The following is a 19,884-nucleotide window of genomic DNA, read 5'->3' as shown; positions in this document are numbered from 1 at the left end:
GGTTTTGTAGCTGGTATTCCATCAAAGGTCTCTGCTGCTCAACCACTCTATTCAACATCTGAAACGTTGAGTTCCAGCGTGTGGGGACGTCGCACAAAAGCCGGTGTTGTGGCACATGCAGGCGTTGCTGGAGAGATTTTAAGCTAGCAGCGGCTACTGTCGACTTGCGAAAGTGGGCGCACATGCGCCGCACTTTCACCAGTAGCTCTGGAACATTGGGGTAGCTCTTTAGGAAACGTTGCACCACTAGGTTGAAGACGTGGGCCAGGCATGGAACATGTTGGAGTCCGGCAAGCTCCAGAGCTGCTACCAGGTTCCGGCCGTTATCACAAACGACCATGCCTGGGCCCAGGTGCAGCGGCTCAAACCATATTGCCGTCTCATCGAGGAGGGCATCCCTCACCTCGGAGGCAGTGTGCTGTCTGTCCCCCAAGCTGATCAGCTTCAGCACAGCCTGCTGACGTCTACCAACGCCAGTGCTGCAACGTTTCCAACTCGTAGCTGGGGTCAATCTAACAGCGGAGGAGGAGGCGGTGGCGGAGGAGGAGGCGGTGGCGGAGGAGGAGGCGGTAGAGGAGGAGGAGGAGGGGGGTGTTCTTCTCGTGTCCCTGCCAGGAATGTTAGGCGGGGAGACGAGGTACACCGGGCCAGTTTGGGAAGCAGTCCCAGCCTCAACTACATTCACCCAGTGTGCCGTCAGTGAAATGTAGCGTCCCTGTCCGCATGCACTTGTCCACGCGTCGGTGGTCAAGTGGACCTTTGTGCAAAGCGCGGAACTAAGGGCCCGCCTGATGTTGAGTGACACGTGCTGGTGCAAGGCGGGGACGGCACACCGGGAGAAGTAGTGACGGCTAGGGACGGCATAGCGAGGTGCCGCAGTTGCCATCAGGTCCAGGAAGGCGGGAGTTTCAACAAGCCGGAACGCCAACATCTCCTGGGCCAGCAGTTTAGCGATGTTGGCGTTCAAGGCTTGCGCGTGTGGGTGGTTAGCAGTGTATTTCTGCCGCCGCTCCAATGTCTGAGAGATGGTGGGTTGTTGTAAAGAAACGCCTGATGGTGCCTTTGATGGTGCAGGAGAAGGAGATAAGACAGGACCAGGGGAGGATGAGGTAGAAGTCAACAAAGTGGCGGAGGCAGATGAAGTGGTGTCCTGGCTCGTCCTCTGGAGTGCATCGCCAGCACAGTCAGCAGTGGCAGTGGCAGAGGCAGAGGCAGTGGCAGTGGCGTGAACGGCAGGCGGCCTTTGTCCTGCCGTTGCTGCCTGCCACTGATTCCAGTGCTTGGATTCCAAATGACGGCGCATTGAAGTGGTGGACAGGTTGCTCTTCTCAGAGCCCCTAATCAATTTCGAGAGGCAAATTGTGCAGACAACACTATATCTGTCCTCGGCGCATTCCTTGAAAAAACTCCACACCTTCGAGAAACGTGCCCTCGAGGTGGGAGTTTTTCGGGGCTGGGTACGAACTGGAACATCTTGGGAGATTCCGGGTGTGGCCTGGCTTCGCCTAAGCTGCTGACCTCTGCCTCTGCCTCTAGCTACCCTTTTTGGTGCTGCACCTGCCTCAACATCCACACTACTTTCCCCGCTTGACATCCCCCCTGTCCAGGTCGGGTCAGTGTCCTCATCATCCACCACTTCCTCTTCCAACTCCTGTCTCATCTCCTCCTCCCGCACAATGCGCCAGTCAACTGGATGCCCTGACGGCAACTGCGTCACATCATCGTCGATGAGGGTGGGTTGCTGGTCATCCACCACCAAATCGAACGGAGATGGAGGAGACTCTAGTGTTTGAGCATCTGGACACAGATGCTCCTCTGTTAGGTTCGTGGAATCGTGACGTGGAGAGGCAGGTTGAGGGACAATGAAAGGAGCGGAGAACAGCTCTGGGGAGCAGGGACAGTTTGGGTTATTGTTCTGTAAAGCTTCGGAATTTTGGGAGGAAGGAAGACAAGACTGTTGGGTAATAGGAGGAGAGGAGGCAGAGTCTGACTGGCTGCTGGACAATGTGCTGTAAGCGTTCTCTGACAGCCATTGCAAGACCTGTTCCTGGTTCTCGGGCCTACTAAGGTTTGTACCCTGCAGTTTAGTTAATGTGGCAAGCAACCCTGGCACTGTGGAGTGGCGCAATGCTTGCTGCCCCACAGGAGTAGGCACGGGACGCCCTGTGGCTTCACTGCTACCTTGCTCCCCAGAACCATTCCCCCGACCTCGCCCACGGCCTCGTCCACGTCCCTTTCCGGGAGCCTTGCGCATTTTGAATTCCTAGTTAGAAATTGGCACTGTATACCAGTAGTAAAAATTGTGGGTGCACGTAACCCCAATATATTCTTTGAATTACCAGTCAGACACTGGCACTATATGGCAGTAGCAAGAAATGAGGGTATTTGTATTCCCAATATATTCTTTGAATTCCCAGTCAGACAATGGCACTGTATACCAGTAGTAAAAATTGTGGGTGCACGTAACCCCAATATATTCTTTGAATTCCCAGTCAGACACTGGCACTATATGGCAGTAGCAAGAAATGAGGGTATTTGTATTCCCAATATATTCTTTGAATTCCCAGTCAGACAATGGCACTGTATACCAGTAGTAAAAATTGTGGGTGCACGTAACCCCAATATATTCTTTGAATTACCAGTCAGACACTGGCACTATATGGCAGTAGCAAGAAATGAGGGTATTTGTATTCCCAATATATTCTTTGAATTCCCAGTCAGACAATGGCACTGTATACCAGTAGTAAAAATTGTGGGTGCACGTAACCCCAATATATTCTTTGAATTCCCAGTCAGACACTGGCACTATATGGCAGTAGCAAGAAATGAGGGTATTTGTATTCCCAATATATTCTTTGAATTCCCAGTCAGACAATGGCACTGTATACCAGTAGTAAAAATTGTGGGTGCACGTAACCCCAATATATTCTTTGAATTACCAGTCAGACACTGGCACTATATGGCAGTAGCAAGAAATGAGGGTATTTGTATTCCCAATATACTCTTTGAATTCCCAGTCAGACAATGGCACTGTATACCAGTAGTAAAAATTGTGGGTGCACGTAACCCCAATATATTCTTTGAATTACCAGTCAGAAACTGGCACTATATGGCAGTAGCAAGAAATGAGGGTATTTATAACCCCAATATATTCTTTGAATTCCCAGTCAGACAATGGCACTGTATACCAGTAGTAAAAATTGTGGGTGCACGTAACCCCAATATATTCTTTGAATTACCAGTCAGAAACTGGCACTATATGGCAGTAGCAAGAAATGAGGGTATTTGTATTCCCAATATACTCTTTGAATTCCCAGTCAGACAATGGCACTGTATACCAGTAGTAAAAATTGTGGGTGCACGTAACCCCAATATATTCTTTGAATTACCAGTCAGAAACTGGCACTATATGGCAGTAGCAAGAAATGAGGGTATTTATAACCCCAATATATTCTTTGAATTCCCAGTCAGACAATGGCACTGTATACCAGTAGTAAAAATTGTGGGTGCACGTAACCCCAATATATTCTTTGAATTACCAGTCAGACACTGGCACTATATGGCAGTAGCAAGAAATGAGGGTATTTGTATTCCCAATATATTCTTTGAATTCCCAGTCAGACAATGGCACTGTATACCAGTAGTAAAAATTGTGGGTGCACGTAACCCCAATATATTCTTTGAATTCCCAGTCAGACACTGGCACTATATGGCAGTAGCAAGAAATGAGGGTATTTGTATTCCCAATATATTCTTTGAATTCCCAGTCAGACAATGGCACTGTATACCAGTAGTAAAAATTGTGGGTGCACGTAACCCCAATATATTCTTTGAATTCCCAGTCAGAAACTGGCACTATATGGCAGTAGCAAGAAATGAGGGTATTTGTATTCCCAATATATTCTTTGAATTCCCAGTCAGACAATGGCACTGTATACCAGTAGTAAAAATTGTGGGTGCACGTAACCCCAATATATTCTTTGAATTCCCAGTCAGAAACTGGCACTATATGGCAGTAGCAAGAAATGAGGGTATTTGTATTCCCAATATATTCTTTGAATTCCCAGTCAGACAATGGCACTGTATACCAGTAGTAAAAATTGTGGGTGCACGTAACCCCAATATATTCTTTGAATTCCCAGTCAGAAACTGGCACTATATGGCAGTAGCAAGAAATGAGGGTATTTGTATTCCCAATATACTCTTTGAATTCCCAGTCAGACAATGGCACTGTATACCAGTAGTAAAAATTGTGGGTGCACGTAACCCCAATATATTCTTTGAATTCCCAGTCAGAAACTGGCACTATATGGCAGTAGCAAGAAATGAGGGTATTTGTATTCCCAATATATTCTTTGAATTCCCAGTCAGACAATGGCACTGTATACCAGTAGTAAAAATTGTGGGTGCACGTAACCCCAATATATTCTTTGAATTACCAGTCAGACACTGGCACTATATGGCAGTAGCAAGAAATGAGGGTATTTGTATTCCCAATATATTCTTTGAATTCCCAGTCAGACAATGGCACTGTATACCAGTAGTAAAAATTGTGGGTGCACGTAACCCCAATATATTCTTTGAATTCCCAGTCAGACACTGGCACTATATGGCAGTAGCAAGAAATGAGGGTATTTGTATTCCCAATATATTCTTTGAATTCCCAGTCAGACAATGGCACTGTATACCAGTAGTAAAAATTGTGGGTGCACGTAACCCCAATATATTCTTTGAATTCCCAGTCAGACACTGGCACTATATGGCAGTAGCAAGAAATGAGGGTATTTGTATTCCCAATATATTCTTTGAATTCCCAGTCAGACAATGGCACTGTATACCAGTAGTAAAAATTGTGGGTGCACGTAACCCCAATATATTCTTTGAATTACCAGTCAGAAACTGGCACTATATGGCAGTAGCAAGAAATGAGGGTATTTGTATTCCCAATATATTCTTTGAATTCCCAGTCAGACAATGGCACTGTATACCAGTAGTAAAAATTGTGGGTGTATATAGCCCCAATTCTATTGCTAGGGGACTTGCAGGGTATTTCTGGGGTGAAGGTGGGGGGGCACACCGTTGGAACGGGTATCGGGGTATATATCGGGTATACGGGAATACACTGACAGTGTATTCCATTCAGGATCCTGGGAAAGCTGGGTTGCGGCGATTGAGCCCGTCAGTGCCACGTTACACTGACAAGCTTCTCCCTGGAATTTAGCTCTTACAAGAGCTGTTGGTTGTCTTCTCCTTCCTATCCTAGCCTGTCCCTGCCTACCCAGAATCTAAGCCCTAGCTAGCTGGACGGAAACCTCCGTCCTCGGTGAATTGCAAGCTCAGAATGACGCGAAGCTGGGCGTCGCTGTTCTTTTAAATTAGAGGTCACATGTTTTCGGCAGCCAATGGGTTTTGCCTACTTTTCTCAACGTCACCGGTGTCGTAGTTCCTGTCCCACCTACCCTGCGCTGTTATTGGAGCAAAAAAGGCGCCAGGGAAGGTGGGAGGGGAATCGAGTAATGGCGCACTTTACCACGCGGTGTTCGATTCGATTCGAACATGCCGAACAGCCTAATATCCGATCGAACATGAGTTCGATAGAACACTGTTCGCTCATCTCTACTCCTTACTTCATGTGTTCTTCTTCTTCCTCACGTTCCAGGTTGAGCTCGTTTTCCAGTTTTAGCAGTCTCTGCTTCTGGATCTCCAGCAGTTTGCTCTCTTCCTTCTTTTCCTCCTCTTCTAATCTTTCTTCTAAGGCCCTGAGAACACAAGAACAAAATATTTCCAAACACTTCTTTCCATTACACTTGAACTAAATGCAGAAATTCCTCCTTAAAGGGGTTGTCCCATCACAAGGATCCTATCTATACTGCTAGTTTATGTGGATTTAAGACTTTTCCTAAATGCATTGCTTTATCAAAACTGCTTTGTTTGGCCGTTATCTTAATTTATTCACTTCATTGTTTACACTCTGTTTCTATGGCCCTTGGGATTATCTGCTCATTTGTCAAGTGAGGGAGGGGCTGGGAGCAGCTCTGAGCTGTTTGTGTCTTTTAAGTAGCGGAGCTTCTCAGATAGGGGAGGTGACACCAGGACACCAGGCGGAGAGGCTTAAATGCATGAATGTGTTAAAGCCGACCACTTGCAAACTGTCTGCTGTCCTGTTTCCCCGGGCTTTACCATGGATACCCAGGGGCAGAAAGCAGCTGCAGTGTGAACGCCGCTTTAGTCTATATATCTGCCCTAGTGAATTCAGTATCTAAATGTTTTAGGTACTAGTTTATTCTAGTAGTAAAATCTCCCTAATGTGAGCTCTACATTACCTGAGGTTATTCTCCTTTTGCTGATATAGTCGCTGTCTCTCGTCTTCCTCTTCTTCTCTCAGCTTGTCTCTCAGTTCCTGCAGTCTTCTCCTGTGCTCTTTCTCTATTGCCGTCTTCTCTTGCTCCACCATTAGTTCAGATGTATCACTGGAATGTTTAGAAGAATCTTCCATAACCTTCACGGGCTCAGCTCTGGGTTTATTAGGTTCTTCTTTCAGTTTGGACTCTTTGACTGCATTTTGTATGGGCTGGCTGCCATATTTGTACGGTTCTGATAATCTGGACTGATCCTTAGCAATTGTTAGACCCAGGGTAGAGTTTATTGGCTTTATTTCTGGAATATTCCTAGAATTTATAAAAAATAAAAAAAACGTGTAGCTAGATACAAATATTCAGTAAGGGCTCGTTCACACGGGGGCAGGGGGCGGATTTTGACAATATTTTGACTCAGGGAGCCAAGTCAAAATATGGTCAAAGCCTGCCTGCCACGATGTCGCGGCTTCCACCACCCCAGAGTCGGCTCAAATGAATGGGCCGACGCCAGAGGTTGTGGCTTCCACCTGAAGAAAGGGCAGCTCGCTTCTTTTTTTCCGCTATTGGCAATTGCTGATAGCAGAAAAAAGAACGCTAGTGGTCTCCATAGACCACCATTGTAAAGGGGCGGATTATAACGTGGATTCCGCTGTCAAAATCCGCCCCTTTGTGAACTATCCGTCCATGTGAACTAGCCCTAAGGTTTTCAAAATGTAATATAAAGTCAAAAAACAAAACTCAAACAAACAACAACAACAACAAAAAAAAACCTTCCACCTACTTTTTTGTAATATCCATTAGATCTTTCACTGGCTCAAGGAGATCTTCTTCACTTACATCTTCTTCAACATCCTCATCCACCTCTTCTTCTATTGTCTCCTAAGAAAAAAGACGACAGTAAAAGCACCTGTCTAATGCAGTTTATTTCTCTTACTTGTATAGCGCCAACATATTCTGCAGCACTTTCCAGATATTGTCAGTCACTATTCCATACATCTCACAATCTAAATTTCCTATGAGTATGTCTTTGGGGTGTGAGCAGTGGTATAACAATCATGGTAGCAGGGAGTGCGACCAGGCCCGTCACCAGCTAGAAATGGCCAGGGCCCCGGACCACCATAACAGTGGTCGAGGAAAGCCTTCTTCCCCGACCGCTATACACATTGTTAATGGAAAGGAGCCTGACTGGGCCCCTTTCCATTAAATACCAGACCAGGGGAGGTAGATAAAATAAAAATAAAAATTCTTATACTCACCTGTCCTGGCCTGAGCATCCGCTCTGGGGATACAACTTGCGGTAGTTGCTAAATCCTAGTGGGCTAAAAGACCTTTGATGATGTCATGTAGGGGCAGAGCATTTTTGGATTGTACATGACAGTGTGGTGTTACACTGGAAGAGGAATCTGCTGGGAACTTAAACGGATAGATGGTAAGGAGGAGAGAAGAGAACATGTGTGAGCAAGAGGGGAGGCATGGGGATGTAGGCTGTGTGTGAGCAAGAGGAGGGAAAGGGGGTGCAAGCTGTGTATGAGCAAGACGGTGACATGGGGGTGCAGGCTGCATGTGAGCAAGAGGAAGGAATGGGGGTGCAGGCTGTGTGTCAGCAAGAGGTGGGAATGGGGGTGCAAGCTGTGTATGAGCAAGACAGTGACATGGGGCTGCAGGTTGTGAAGGGGGATGTGGTGCAGGCTGTGTGTGAGCAAGAGGGGTATATGGAGTGTAGGCTGTGTGTGAGTAAAAGGGGGGGATAGGGTGTTCAGTCTCTGGTGGGCATTGTGAGCACATAATAGTGTGTTGGGGGCCACTGTGAGCATATAATACTGTGTGGGGGCCACTGGTGAGCATATAATACTATGTGGGATCTACTGTGATCATATAATACTGTGTGGGGGCCACTGTTGAGCATATAATACTTTGTGGGATCTACTGTGATCATATAATACTGTGTGGGGGCCACTGTGAGCATATAATACTGTGTGGGGGCCACTAGTGAGCATATAATACTGTTTGGAGGACTCTGTGGAGCACGTAATACTGTGTGGGGTCCACTGCGGAGCATGTAATACCGTCCCAGTATTGTTTACATGCCCAGCGTTCTGCTGTTCACTCACCATATTCTTGATAACTGCCGTTGTAGGTACTAAAGCTGTACCCCTTTCAAGTATCGGAGATATCGCTTCAGTGCTCTTAAATGCCACTATCAAGAATTCGCTCTAGGAAGGGTGTAGGGGGCCTCGGACAAAAGTTTGCATCGGGCCCACAAGACATTTGTTCCGCCACTGCGTGTGACAGGAAACTGGAGTAACCAGAGGAAACCCACAAAAACACGGGGAGAGCATACAAACTCCTTACAGATGTCCTTGGCAGGTAAGTTACACCCACCCACCCAACTGTCCACTTGATTTATTAGACCACTTTACTCCACTCTTCAGTTCTGATGGTTATAATGTTATAATATAAAACCACCATGGTGGACAGGGGTCAGCACAGGCAATCTGATCAGTTCACTCCTACACAGCCCCGTGTGCTGCAATGTGTGCTGTCCTGTGTGTTCGGACATCTTTTTACCATAGCCACCATCATAGCCATATAACTTGCAGAGGTGCTGGGGGTTCAAAGTGCATAGGCTAGTCTACACTGGTTCCTACACATTAATGGCACAGAGTCAGGACACGGTCACTGGTTCTCTTTTAGATGGTACTAACCCTGCATACTAGGAGCACCTCAAAAGCCCCCCCTGCTTTGGAGATACTTGGACTCCATCACAGTCTCAGTTTCTTGCAGTTGCTTGGTGGCAATTTTTTTTTTGGTTTACAACAGGCTGAAATTATTTTAAAACATAGAAGAAGAAATCCCTCACGTATTGCTTACTGCTCCCATTCCCATGCTGGTCTCTTTGGTACTAGTGGAATTGTTAGGAAACGCCCTGTTAGCCGACCACTGAGGATGGATCCCCACTTTGGCCAATAATCGGCTGTGTGGTCACTACCTGTATGATCCGTCACTTAAAAACAACCCATCATATGATCTCATTTGCCTTAGCATGAGCTTCCTGACACTGGCTGCTACAATTACATCCCTACTAATCCCCACAATTCCCTTTCTATGTCTGTTAACCAAATGCTACAATATTTTATTCTCCTAATGTAAATTGTAGTGCCGTATACTATTATCCAGCACACCATTGGAGCTTACTGTAACATTCGGCCTACAGCGTTAATAAATAGCTTGTTTCCTTTTACTCGCATTATATAATTTTTCCAGCCCGTTAATAAGCGGTGTGCCCCTTCTGTTATACCTGCCCGTGCTTAGTGATCACAGGTCAGGTAATTCTATATACACGGGTGGCCAAATCTGCTGAAGCAGTCATCCAGCTGAGCCCTGGAACAAAAGCTGTAGAGAACGCTGCAACTGGTAATCAGAATGAAAGAGAGTATATGGCGCCACCTGTTGGCTGCACACACTCATTACAAGGATTTTTTTTATTTTTTTTATTATTTTTTTTAAGGCTCGCAAAAGTGGCGTCATGTGATCACCAATCTGACTACCAGTTCAGAGCGGACTCACACTACCGACTCAACACAGAAAATTAAAAGCAAAAAAATAAACAGATAAAAAAACATGCTCCAGCTAGGCAGCCATTATATTATTTCCTTTTTATCTTAGGATAGACGTGTGTTTATCCCAGAGATGTATAAATTCATTTACTATAGACTTCACAACCACACTTGCTGGAAATGACTTACAATTCTTAAAGAAGACCTTTCACCATCTCCACCAACTCAAACTTGTTGCTGAAACCAACAGCAATTATCTACATGTGAAAAGTTTGTGTGTTTGGATGTTTGTGTTTGGATGTTTGTTCCTCAATCACACCCAAACGGCTGAATGGATTGCTTTGAAATTTCACACACATCTACATATTGGCCACGAAGGATACATAGGCTACTTTAAACGTGTCTCACTCACCCCAAATCGCCACTGCGACCCTCAAAAGTTGGCTCCGGCTCCACTGTCGGCCCTGAGGTCAGCACAGGTAGTGACACGCAGCTCCGATTGGTGCATGGCGGTGCGGGGGCGGGATAGGGAGACAGCACAGCGGCCCCATAGATTAGCACCGAAATGTGGGTGCGGCCAGCGCGCGAGGACACTTGCCTGAACATGGCGGCTGCCTGCATGTTCCCAACGCTGCTCACATGCCGGCCAGCCACATATCGCCTAATGCTGGCATTACATACAGCAGCACGACCAGGCCTCAAGCCCACAGCCGCCCATACCCGCGTACTGTGTGGCCGGGAACAGACAGCACTCTCATGTCACGGTCACTACACACAGACATCCCCAGCATATGCAAGGTGAGTGCTGGAGGTTCCGTGATCGCCAGTTTCCTTAGTGGTGGTGGGGGAGGTTTACAAGAGTTGGTGTGTAGGGGGCTGGGGGGGGGAAGAGGCGCTGGGTAGGAGAAAGAGGGGGGGTGGGGTTGGTGGTTTAGGGGAGCTGCTGGGAGTTAGGGAGGGGGCCTGGAGGGGTTTTTTGGTGGGTGGGTTGGGACCAGAGGGCCGAGGGTGAGTAGGAGGGAGGCCGATTGCACAGGTTAAAGGGGGAGGTGGGCGGGTGACTGGGGTCACGGGTGGTTGGTGGTGGTGGGGGCAGGGGGGGAGATGTGGAAGGTGACTGTAGGTTCTGAAGGGGGGAGGGGGCGCGGGTGGGAGATAAGGAGAGAGCAGGGGGCGTGGGTGGGTGCTAGGGGGGTAGCCGGGGCCAGAGCAGCAGGGCTGTCTGGTCCCGCCACACGAGGGTGTGGGAGGGGACCGTGGTGGCCACAAGAAAAGGGCCGTGGGGGGGCCAACGGGCCGCGCTGCACATGGTTCGCGCAAGGAAGGGGGGTTCGCGGACGAAGTCGCGGGTATAGCTAGTTTCTCATAAATGGTGGAGGCTACAGGAAAAAAAATTCCTACTGAAGGATGCAAAAAGTTGGAGTTGGTGAATGTGGTCAAAGGTCTTCTTTAACTTCTCCTTCAGAGAAATAATATCACTGATATTGTTTCTGGTCTTCCCCCTATCTGTGAATACTGTTTTCAGAACCTCCAGTGTATTCCTATGAGATGCAGCTTTACACTGCACTCATCTGTCTCCTGCTTGTAAGAGCTGTCATGGAGAAACTTACCACCAGAATGTATTGGACAACTAGTAGAATTTGGATAATTCCACACAAAAAAAATCTGGTGGGCGCACGCTCCTTAGCAACAACTGGAGTCGGATTGTCATATGAAACAACTTTTTATTGGTACCAATAAAAAGTTGTTTAATATGACAATCCGACTCCAGTTGTTGCGGTCTAACGCTGGGTTCACACCTGCGTTTGGGGTCTCCGTTCTATGGTTTCCGTCTTCTGCATGCCAGAAGACGGAAACCATAGACCGGGTCCGGCCGTGAGCGGCGGTGAGCGTTTTAGGCTCTCCGCCGCGAAACCGGATTTTTTTATCCGGACACAGAGTACTGCATGTCCGACTCTGTGTCCGGATTAAAAAACCCGGTTTCGCGGCGGAGAGCGCAAAACGCTCACCGCCGCTCACAGCCGGACATCTCTCTCACCCATTCAAATGAATGGGTGAGAGAGACTCCTGCAGGTTTCCGTATCCTGCCTGTGTTTTAGGCAGGAAACGGAAACCTAAGTACGGAGTGCCGGGCCGCAGATGTGAACGAGCCCTAAGGAGCGTGCGCCCATCGGATTTTTTTTGTGCGGAATTATCAAAATTCTACTAGTTGTCCAAGTTCCGGAACAGCATCTTTCCTGCAGGAGAGCTGTTATTTAGGTGGTGGCGACCCCTTTTCTCAGCCATCTGAACTCTACTTCACATCCTGAAAAGGAGAAGTGGGCATTTAGTGTGTTCTTTGAGGAGGAACCACGCCACTCACCATACCATTATCAGTGATTATTTCCCACACACAAGGAAGCGCAGATTCTTCCATTTTTATTTTTTCCACTACACACCACAATATATTGGCATTTCACTGCACCTTTATTTTAATACTTTCTATAATAATTAATTCATTTTAAAGGTGTTTCGTCTCTGGGTATCTCTACTGATCTCTGTTTCCTGCATTCCGGCAATGACATGGCTGATGGCTCTACGTAGCCACTGTAAGCAATCAATGGTCTCAGAGGTCATGCAGAGTAGTTGAGTACATCATTGCTGAGCAGAGATTAGTCCTACATCGATAATAGATTCCACAACCCCATTTTACCGCTAATGTCAGTGATTATCTGCAATGGCCATGTGAATTGCTCAATGACATCATTGCTGGAATGATGAAGAGGTGAGTAACACGTCTTTTCTTATTTTAGAACATTCCCTGGCATTAGCTACCGTATATACTGGAGTATAAGCCGAATTTTTAAGCACAGTTTTTGTGCTGAAAAAGCCCCCTCGACTTATACTCGAGTCAGCAAAAAGAAATTTATTTAATTTTTTTTTTTTTTTTTTTTTTTAAGGGGGGGGAATCTATGACCAGCTGCAATATCAATGTATAGAATTTCCCATAAAATAGTGGAAAAAAAAAAAAAGCTTTAAAGAAAAATTAAAAAATAAAAGTTGTAAATCCCTCTGTGACTGTGGAACACATACACATTAGGTATCTCTGTGTCTGAAAGTGCCCGGTCTACTGAATATAGGGGATCTGCAGTGCTCCTGTTCCGTCGGGAAGGGGTTAATAGGAGCACTACAGATACCCTATATTCAGCCAGGCTGAATTCCAAGTGGGGGAGAAAAAAAAAAAAACAGTCCTCAAGCTCAGGGAAGGGGCAGACAGACAACCAAAACACCCCCTCCCCTTCCCCAGCAACTACTGCACCCAAAAACTCCGACCATTTTAATTTTTGAAATTTTCCAGTAGCTGCTGCATTTCCCCCCCTCGGTTTATACTTGAGTCAATAAGTTTTCCCAGTTTTTTGTGGTAAAATTAGGGGCCTCGGCTTATATTCGGGTCGGCTTATACTCGAGTATATACGGGTAATTTTTATTTCTTTTTGTTTTTATTACTTTTAGCTTATAAACTATATAGCATTTTTTAGCCGGATTTATTACAATTGTACTGTATTGTATTTGTGCTATGCGGTCATCTTACTTTTGGGCTTAGAGGTCCAGGAGACAGAGCACTGATGTCAAGAACTTTCTCCAGTGATCGACTACCAAATCCGAAATCCTGCAGAGTAAATCATGATAGAAAATAAGAACAAATATTATGTAAATGTGAACTGCTGATATATCCGTAATAAATTCTGAAACATCAGCAAGTGCTCAATGGAAGACCAAGTAGTAATATTGCTTACAGTGGGGCTTGCCTTGGTTCCCAGTCCTACGAGGTTTGACTTTGGAGCATCCTTGACACCCTCACTGGGTTCAGATTCCTGCAATAAAAACAAGAATGTCAATCTAGTATATTATCACTCCTTAAGGAGAGATCACCTTCGCAGGCATATGGAGACTTACAAAAGCCTTTTTCGCTCTACTGGGGGATTATGGGAAAAATATGCAAATCTGTTTCCTAAGATGTAAACAGGAAAACAGTGCCTCTGTTTGCTGCCCTCTAGGGGCAGCTCCCTTAAACATCATGCCCGACTTTTTCAACAAGCCGTGTATTACAATGCAGGATTTAGCCAAATCAGTATCCCAGCTGTGGACAGCGCTGTTTCGATTTGGTTGGATCTCCTCAGTACAGCGTAGGGAAAACTGATTTGGCAGAGAGGAGAGACTTCTAGACCTGGTCATTGTGTCTTTTTTTTCGAAGACCCAGCAGCTTATACAGTTCCGAACCTCCCATGGGTCATGTGACTGCCGGGCCGGAACAGGAGCCACATCATGGCGGCTTAACTTACCTGTACGCCCTTGCAGAGTTGACCGACCAGACCCATAAAGTGTATGGGCAGTTCAGAACAGGTTAATGTACTAATTCTTAATGGCTGGCGTGTGCAATAGCAAGAATCAATCCCCGCCTGTGTACAAGAGTATACAGGCGGTGGGACTGTGACCACTAGAATTGGATATATTAGATATTATAAACCATTCACAGCTACAGAGGTCATGACAACCTGAAAAAGCACAGCTACAAAGTGTAATAATTATTGAAGTGTAGCCCCCTCCCCCGCCCATCCAGTCTTACACAGGTTTCAAGTCTTTTATTTCTATGGTTATGGTGACCAAAGTACGCAGCAAATTAAGTAACCATGGTCACAAGATTATAAGTCCCCTAGTATTCAAGGAGAGGGGGACAAACAATCTCAATGGAGGGATTGAGATTGTCTCTAGTTTGTAGTTTTTAAATATTAGGAAAGTATTTTCAGAGCATTTTCTTAAAGGGAACCTAACATAACAAGCAGTGTAATACTCACCTAACCACTCCCCTGCTGGTCATTGTTCTGCTCTGTTACAGTGATGACGTATCGTCGGGACATGTGACCCCTGCACCCAATCACGGAGCAGTGATGTGATGACATCACGAAGGTCACTGCTGCTTTTTAAAAACACATGGGCTTGGTCAATGGCTCTAAGGAAGTTGTATCATGAAGACACGCACCGTCCACATGCCCTATTAGTATATACAGTATGGAGGTCATATTGCTAGGGACCACCCTTTATAAGTCGGTACATAGAGCAGCCTGCCTCTGGAGGACTGGGACTGTTGATGCATTGCAAGACCTTCCACTTGCCACTGAATGGCTGCCATGCAATGCTACTCTGTCCAGCAAAAAGCAGCATCCCCTTTAGCAAAAGACAACCCCTTTAACAACCTGAAGGAGTAAGAACCCCCTGCCTTTCCCTTGTTCAGACGGCTCATAAAATGTGATTTCCGCAGCTTATCTACTGCATTCAGATACACAAAATGTTCTGATTTTTTAGTGACGTCCTGGAGAATATCTGTAAAGGGAGGCATCCAAGTACTTGCTTATTATATACCGGATTATACTCACAGGGTTTACTATTATTGAATAGGACCCCTACCACAGATCAGCTACTATTAAGGTCTATGCACTAGCTATTGCAGACAGAATCACTCTTAGGCATCAGGGGTGAGGGACTTTTCTTACATCCTGAGCGTCCTGGATATGATCCCCGGTACTTGAACCAGGCTCTCCAGCTAAGGAAGCAGCAGAATTGTCTTCCTTAGCATCAATCTCAATGGAGTTTGGTGCAGAATCCTCCTTTGGTGAAGGTTTTTCGGCTGCAGACACACTGGGCACCACCTGTATATCTGACTCCCCAGGTTGCTCAGTCTGTGCTTTTGCCACACTGGTGTCTTGGACTCCTGGTGATGACTGACCAGTGGAAGGGGAAGAAGGATGAACACTCGGACTCCCCTTTAATTCCTTGTAGAAAGAGTTAATAGTATTTCAATGTGCAATGGTAAAAAATGCCCAGGCGTAGGGTCAATAATCCCACAAGACTAATTCTAGAAGCAAACCACTACCAAGGCAAACATGCAAGATGGGAAATCCACAGAAGAAAGGCTCCTTAAAGGAGTTGTCCCACCAAAGTAAGTTTTTCCCTAACCAAAAGATAGTGGATAAGTTGCAAATTGAATTGATGGTGGTCTGATTGCTGGGACCCCAGGGTTCATGAGAACAGGGGTGTTTTAAGTCCATTCAAGTCCACTACTCCACCATCTCTGACAACTCCTTTAAGAAGTACAGGAAAAGTGCAAGGATGCATTACACAAGTAGCTGTGGAAGGTTACTCTATCTGAAGTGGGAGAGTACTAATAAGCAAGAAGGGAAGATTTACTGAAATCTGCTGTTTCAAAAGTAAAATATGGTGGCGGATTCTAAGATGCCCAGGGCCTGAGGCTCCAGGGAACCCGCCACTGACCAAATATTTAATGCAAATGTTGGTTTTGTTGCATTTTTTTCTTGTAAATTGCGCCGAAGCAAAAAAAAAAAAAAAAAAGTGCAATATTCAATCCTTCCTAAAGCCACTGATGTGTATGGAAGTTGTTAATGTAGAAGGACCTACAGACAAATAACCTAATTTTGGGGTTCCTTAAATATTAGGACCTTTGTTTTCAGGGCAATTTCTGAAAAAAAACCTAAGAAAAGTCAACAGGAGAAAGATACTCACCCTTCAATTCCCAAGCTGCTCTTGTAACGACCCTTCCTGGGTCCCCTGCTGCTCCTGTGACGACCCACCCTTGGTCCCCTGCTGCTCCTGTGACGAGCCTTCCTGGGTCCCCTGCTGCTCCTGTGACGAGTATTCCTGGGTCCCCTGCTGCTCTGTGTCCTTCCTGCTCCACCAATGTACACATCTACATGACTTGTGACCACTGCACCCACAATTGTTTCTAGCAGTGACATGTGAACATTATTAAGAGAACTGCTGTATTATTTTTTGGTTTCTTTCTTTAATTCAGAGGATAGATAAACTGCTTTCGGGTTAATCCCCCACATTGCAACGCATTTTTATTGCAGATTTTGCTGTGTTGTTTTTATTCTTTAGCCAAAGTCAGAAGTGCATTCGACAGCAGGGAACCATCTAAGAGCTTCCTTTATTTTTTCTATTCATTTTCAAGCCACTTCTGACTTTGGCTCAAAAAACTGCAGCAAAATCTGCAACAAAAAATGTTGCACTTCTGCAAAGTGGGGCTTTAGCCTTAAAGAGATCTTGTCATGAAGACTAGCCCTGTCCACATGTCTTATTAGCACATATAGATTCCACATTGTCAGGGACCCCCCTCTGAGTCAGAACAGAGAGCAGCTTTTCCTGTGGAGGACCTGGATTGTCAATGCATTGCATGACCGGCCATGTATAACTACACTGTCTGGCCAAAATATTATATAATATAATATCCCATGCTGAATAAATAGTGGATAGCTCCATTCAATGTCATACTATCTAGCTGAAAGCGGCATCTTGTGCCATAAGCTGTTGGTCTGAGGATAGAGAAGCCAGCTCCCATTCCATAAGGTTGTATTCGACCTCTATACAGCAGGCCATAGGTTCAGAAGAAGTAAGAACCCTCTGCCTTTCCCTTGTTCAGATGTAAGGCAGACAAGTACTTGCTTATTATATACCTATATATTACTATTATTGAATAGGACCCCTACCACAGATCAGCTACTATAAGGGTCTAGTACAGCAGACATGCACTAGCTATTGCAGACAGAATCACTCTTAGGCATCAGGGGTGAGGGTCTTGTCTTACATCCTGAGCGTCCTGGATATGATCCCCGGTACTTGAACCAGGCTCTCCAGCTAAGGAAGCAGCAGAATTTTCTTCCTTAGCATCAATCTCAATGGAGTTTGGTGCAGAATTCTCCTTTGGTGCAGGTTTTTCGGCTGCAGACACACTGGGCACCACCTGTATATCTGACTCCCCAGGCTGCTCAGTCTGTGCTTTTGCCACACTGGTGTCCTGGACTCCTGGTGATGACTGACCAGTGGAAGGGGAAGAAGGATGAACACTCGGACTCCCCTTTAATTCCTTCTAGAAAGAGTTATTAGTGGGAATATCAATGTGTAATGGAAGCAAAATCCAAGGAAGCGGGTCAAGAACTCCACAATTCTAGAACCAAACCACTCAAACACAATGGCAAACATGCACCAGGACTAGGGAAATCCACAGCAGAGAGGATTGCAATACACAAGGAATTGTGCAAGGTCACTATCAAAAGCAGGAAAGAACCAGAATTGAGAGGAGATCTCTTTGGCTATGTCAAAAGTTCGCCACGGGGCCCCGCCATTCCTAGTTACGCCACTGAATTGAAGGTATGCTATAAGGTATAAGTGCAAGTTCAAGATCCTACACTTTTGCTAAGGCCAAACCAAGCAATAGTAAGAAATAAAAGAAGTGTCCTCAAGTCCCGGTCTGGGAATGCTATCAGTAACCATCAGACTATGTTACAAATACAAGTGAGTGGAAGGCAACAAAGGAAATGTGAAATCTTTAAGTCAAAGGAAATCTCATATGACCTGTAAGATAAACTTGATATATGTCTGCAATAATATTTACCTCAGAGTTGTATTTATGGCATCCCATAATACCCAATAAAGATTTAGTTAAAGAAATAAATCGTATAAGTGCTTCATATAATCTCTCCCTCTACAGTAGTCATCCTCTGTAAGGCTGGGTTTGCATCGTGTCTGTAATGTATGTTTGGTGTGTACGCCAGGAAAGTTACCTAATATGTGCTAAACGTGTCCACAGGGCGACATTAGCCAGACTGAGAGCCAACGAGTGTCCTACTAGCCTCCACCTGACAGCTATATATCAATGTACCACAGAAACATATGGAACAGTATAAAAAGTATGGACTAACCTAGTAGACAATGCTACCGAAGCGGTCTAATAGGAAGGTAGGGAAGGCTACAGGTGAGTGAGGAGGGATCACACACATGCAGGGTGTCCATGACATCACTGCTGCATGATGTCATATGCCCCGGGCACCTCTCTTTGGCTCTCCTCTTCATCCTCGGACTTTCCAAGGTTCTGTAACTCTGGCTCAGAGCCCTCGTCTGTACAGCTGGCTGCAATGGATTCATCTCTGCGCTCACTCTCCTGGATGACATATGGAAATGGAACTTCCACTTCTAATTTGATAAGTTTACTGCACCGATTTAAACCATGCTAGGCAACTTTTAGGCATGTGGATTTAGTGGGTAATATCACACCTTACCTCATATTCAAAGCCACCTCCTAGAGATCCTATGTCCATGTGCAAATTCTTGAGCAGACGAGCAGATCCTCGAGGACTCTGAAACACAACATCAGTACAAGTCATAAAAAGAAAAGGGATCCGATCATTAAAACTCAATTTTTTGTCCCTAACACGCAGGAATAGTCTTAAGAAAGGCTACTCTTCTCCTCCTTTAGATGTCTTCTCCGCACCGCACCGCCGTTCCGTAGAAATTCCGGTTTGTGTAGGTATGCAAATGAGTTCTTTTGCAGCAATGGGGGCGGGTCACAGCGCTTAAACAGCACTGGGAGCGTCCCCAATGCTGCGAGAGAACTCTCCAGCGCCCCCTCCATCTTTTTCCAGGAATGGGCTCTCTTTGCGTCTTCTTCCAGTGGTGGCTTCAAACTTCTAGGCCTCAGGCAGCCGTCTGCACATGCCCGCCGGCCACAAGAAAATGGCCGCTTACAATACTGTGTAAGCGGCCATTTTCTTGTGGCCAGCAGGCATGCGCAGCCAGCTTTGCCCTAGGCCTAGAAGTTTGAAGCCACCTCCGGAAGAAGACGCATGAAGAGGACGTTCCAGAAGACGATGGAGGCTGTTTGAGTGCTGGGGACCACCCCCAGTGCTGTGAGAGAACTCATTTGCATAACAACGAAAAGCGGGATTTCTACGGAGCGGCGGCGAAGAGAAGACATTTAAAGGTAGGAGAAGAGTAGCCTTTCTTAAGGCTAGTCCTACGTGTTAGGGACAAAAAATTGAGTTTTAATGATAGGATCCCTTTAAGGTAGGTCATCAATGTCAGATCAAGTGGACTCTCACTTCTAGCACCATTGCCGATTGCTGAAGCACTACAGACTCTTA

The 19,884-nt window shown here is 45.9% G+C and overlaps 1 protein-coding gene across 5 annotated transcripts in view; it reads right to left on the bottom strand.

Moving 5' to 3' along the window:
- The window catches only part of CEP164 (centrosomal protein 164), a 114,337-nt gene that overhangs the window by 27,461 nt on the left and 66,992 nt on the right, over positions 1–19,884 (bottom strand). For 2 of the 5 annotated variants that reach the window (XM_075279696.1, XM_075279697.1), the window contains exons 7-15: positions 19,024–19,101; positions 18,795–18,905; positions 17,553–17,834; positions 15,445–15,723; positions 13,690–13,767; positions 13,485–13,562; positions 7,138–7,235; positions 6,324–6,668; positions 5,628–5,759 (exon numbers count right to left, since the gene is read on the bottom strand). In XM_075279696.1, coding sequence (XP_075135797.1) covers positions 5,628–5,759; positions 6,324–6,668; positions 7,138–7,235; positions 13,485–13,562; positions 13,690–13,767; positions 15,445–15,723; positions 17,553–17,834; positions 18,795–18,905; positions 19,024–19,101 — 1,481 coding nt within the window. The remainder of the gene's footprint in view (positions 1–5,627; positions 5,760–6,323; positions 6,669–7,137; positions 7,236–13,484; positions 13,563–13,689; positions 13,768–15,444; positions 15,724–17,552; positions 17,835–18,794; positions 18,906–19,023; positions 19,102–19,884) is intronic. The other 3 variants (XM_075279699.1, XM_075279700.1, XM_075279698.1) reach the window with 2 other exon arrangements.

The sequence above is a fragment of the Leptodactylus fuscus genome, chromosome 6, assembly GCF_031893055.1.
Source record: "Leptodactylus fuscus isolate aLepFus1 chromosome 6, aLepFus1.hap2, whole genome shotgun sequence".
In the NCBI taxonomy this organism is placed as follows: domain Eukaryota; kingdom Metazoa; phylum Chordata; class Amphibia; order Anura; family Leptodactylidae; genus Leptodactylus; species Leptodactylus fuscus.
Note: the sequence above shows the minus strand (reverse complement) of the source record. Positions and strands in the feature narration are given on the sequence as shown.